Genomic DNA, 3,056 nt, shown 5'->3' on the forward strand with positions numbered 1-3,056 from the left:
TCTTAAAAGGCCGGCAACGCACTCGCGAGCCCTCTGGCATTGATAGTATCCATGGGCGGTATCATTTAACATCAGGTGAGCCTCCTACCCGTTTGGGGGCAAATGTTCTATGTTCTATAAAAAAACAATTATATGGTTTTTTTTAAATATTTAATATATAAAATTGCAATACGGAGCGGGCAATAAAATACAAGTTCTATTCGAAATTGTATGTAGGAAACAACTACACAGCAATACTATACAGCAACTGCTCAGTTGATCACACACAACTTCCAGGATTTCTAAAGAATCGCAATTATAATCCGAATTATATTACAAGGTCAACTAAAGGGACAGTGATTAGTTAAGAGACGTTACAGAGCTAGTTGAATAGAATTAGGACGCGTATTCCACAGCTTATACAGTAAAAGGTTTCCGAAATAGTTGAGTTGTGGGAAGAAATTTCTATAGAAGATACGTAAACTGTATAAAGGAACGTACAAATGTAATTTTCTGTTTACAAATGATTGATTGAATTAAGATCTGTAGCACGAAAACAAAATTATTCAACGGTGTAAAACGATGAACACGACAATATTAAATTGACAATACCTTATCATCATTCTCTTATCACTGCGACTTGTTTTACTTGACGTTATCTCTCGTTATTATATTTATACATATATTAAGTCTTCAATACGTTCATAAATAGTTTTCATCTCGTACGTGACACAAGAGATTTGCTAAGATGAGATATTTATTACTTCTAAGTTTTGTTTTAATAGTGTCTTTATCGTCATGCTTTGCCGGTGATTTGATACTCGGTACAAGCTACAATGGAAGGCTGGTGTGGCAGCAGAAAGCTGAATATATGGCTATACCGTTTAAAAAGAGGGTAAAAGAAATCTTCTATTCCGATCCGGGACAACAAATAATAAAAGTGAGTTGATTGTTTGAATATATGTAAATTTCATCATTTTAAATTAGTCTTAGCTATAAGGCTTTTAAGGAAATTTTCAAAAAGGTTAGTCGACATCACAGGAGAATGAAGAGCTGGCAGCTACCTCGCACAAAGAATTAGTCTAGCTATTCAAAGGGAGAACGCTGCCAGTATCTTCGGAACCTTGCCTAAAGGGACTTCTTTTAATAATATTTTTTAATAATTAAATTTTAAGATTAGTTTATTATATTATATTTTTATGTTTTATGTTATTTATTTAAGTGTATGCCCCACAGCGAAATCAAGTCACGAACTTTTTTAGCTAACTTAAATTTATATGGTTCAAAATCTACTTTCTTTGTCTCTCGGTATCTTTTGTTTAATTAAATATTACTAATACAATATTTTAATAAGTACAAAGGTAAAAAATCCGTTTTCTAACGTATAAAATCAACCTGGACATAAGATAAAAAAAAATTTTCAATGTGATGTTATGATTAAAACAAACGATCCTCACTGTTATTCAAGAGCCTTACTATTTATTTGAAAACTACAGAAACACGAAGCTATTCTTGCTTTTATTGGATTTTTAATATAATGGCCTTCAAATATTTATTATAAGTTTTCATATTAACTGTGAACTTGTTTTATATTAGTATGTAAATGTGTATTATAAGCTGAAGGAATATTACCCTTATATTTTCCTGTAGGAATAGTTAATAATTCAAACAATGTTTGTTGTTAGGGAATAATTGCAAGAGACCTGGACCACACCGAAGCCTTGGCCACCATTACAGCGGGAGGAGTAGGAACTTCATTTGCTAACATCCGACTGAAGAGCGCTCGCGGTAGCAGTTTAAATTATCAAATTGAATTTTATGTTTAATATAAAACATTCTGTAATAACATAGATGTATATAATAATTTAAAGTGGTTTCTGTATGTATCTGTTTTATCGTAACTATTCAAATTCAGAAATACAGACTATTCAAGCAGCGCTATATTTTGATTTATATACGTAATTTTGAAGGATTAAATATAATTCAGTATATAGAATACAATGTTTTTAACCTACATAGTAATTATTATAAATAAAACGGATTAAAAGAAAATGAAAACAAATTAATTTTATACCAAATACCAAAGAAAATATCCAAGTTTCAAAGTCATTGTTATCAAAAAATAGTATGCTTTTTGATTCAATTCTAAACGTCTATTTTGGTATAAACCAGCAAAGTTTTGTATTACATTGCTAGTGAGATACATTTGAATACTATTTACTTTCATTAGAATACTAAAATCAATACAATACTGTGAATGTGTCGGGCAACAACAATCAAGTTTTCATTGAAAAATATAGTGAAAATTTAAAATTTTTGGAGAGCGATTAAAATCACATTTGTGTGTATTGGTTTTGTGGTTAATATACAATTTGTATTTAATGGTTCAGTTATTTTTGTTACATTACGGGCTTGTGTAACTATGACTACATTTTCACTACTTTAATGTCATTAAATAATCTTTCATACAAACCAAACCATCGTGACAGTTAAGTTTTAAATTGATTGCAGATATTATTATATTGCCTTAATAATTCCTTATATTAAATGCAATCTGTATACTAAATTAAGCGATCTATTTGCTTAGAGTGTGCAATCAATTTAAGAGCCGTAGAGAGATCGATTGGACGATTAGGTCCAGCTGATGGATGACGTGGTCCTAAAACAAGGACAATCAATCAGACTACCCCAATTGCCTTCAGAAATTAACAGTAATTTATTATTACTTTTTAGAATGCTATACCATCGAGGCATCTTCGAAAAAAAGATAAATTCTAGGCATATATTGTATGTATTCCTTATAAGTCCCACTTCTCTTAAATGATTATTTCATGCTTTCTTTTCTATTATTTGATCTGTATGTAAATGAAATAATACATAGAAATTTTTTTACAAAAAATAAATGTATTTAAAATTGATTTCATAAAAATTAAATACATTTATTTTTTTGTATTGTACTATACTATTTATTGAATACTTAATTCAATAGCTGCATAAATCACATAATAAGAAAAAGACTACGTTGTAATTTTCACAAAGACAATTTCCCTTGAGTTTTCTCTAAGAAATACCTCCGA

The 3,056-nt window shown here is 29.7% G+C and overlaps 1 protein-coding gene across 1 annotated transcript; it reads left to right on the top strand.

Annotated features, from left to right (window-relative positions):
* The first annotated feature begins 666 nt into the window (after nucleotides 1-666).
* LOC110998445 lies at nucleotides 667-1,914 on the top strand. The gene is made up of 2 exons (XM_022267104.2): nucleotides 667-919; nucleotides 1,665-1,914. The coding sequence occupies exons 1-2, from the start codon at nucleotides 728-730 to the stop codon at nucleotides 1,803-1,805; spliced, it is 333 nt and encodes a 110-aa protein (XP_022122796.2). The 5' UTR covers nucleotides 667-727; the 3' UTR covers nucleotides 1,806-1,914.
* Nucleotides 1,915-3,056: the final 1,142 nt, after the last annotated feature.

The sequence above is a fragment of the Pieris rapae genome, chromosome 9, assembly GCF_905147795.1.
Source record: "Pieris rapae chromosome 9, ilPieRapa1.1, whole genome shotgun sequence".
Taxonomy (NCBI): domain Eukaryota; kingdom Metazoa; phylum Arthropoda; class Insecta; order Lepidoptera; family Pieridae; genus Pieris; species Pieris rapae.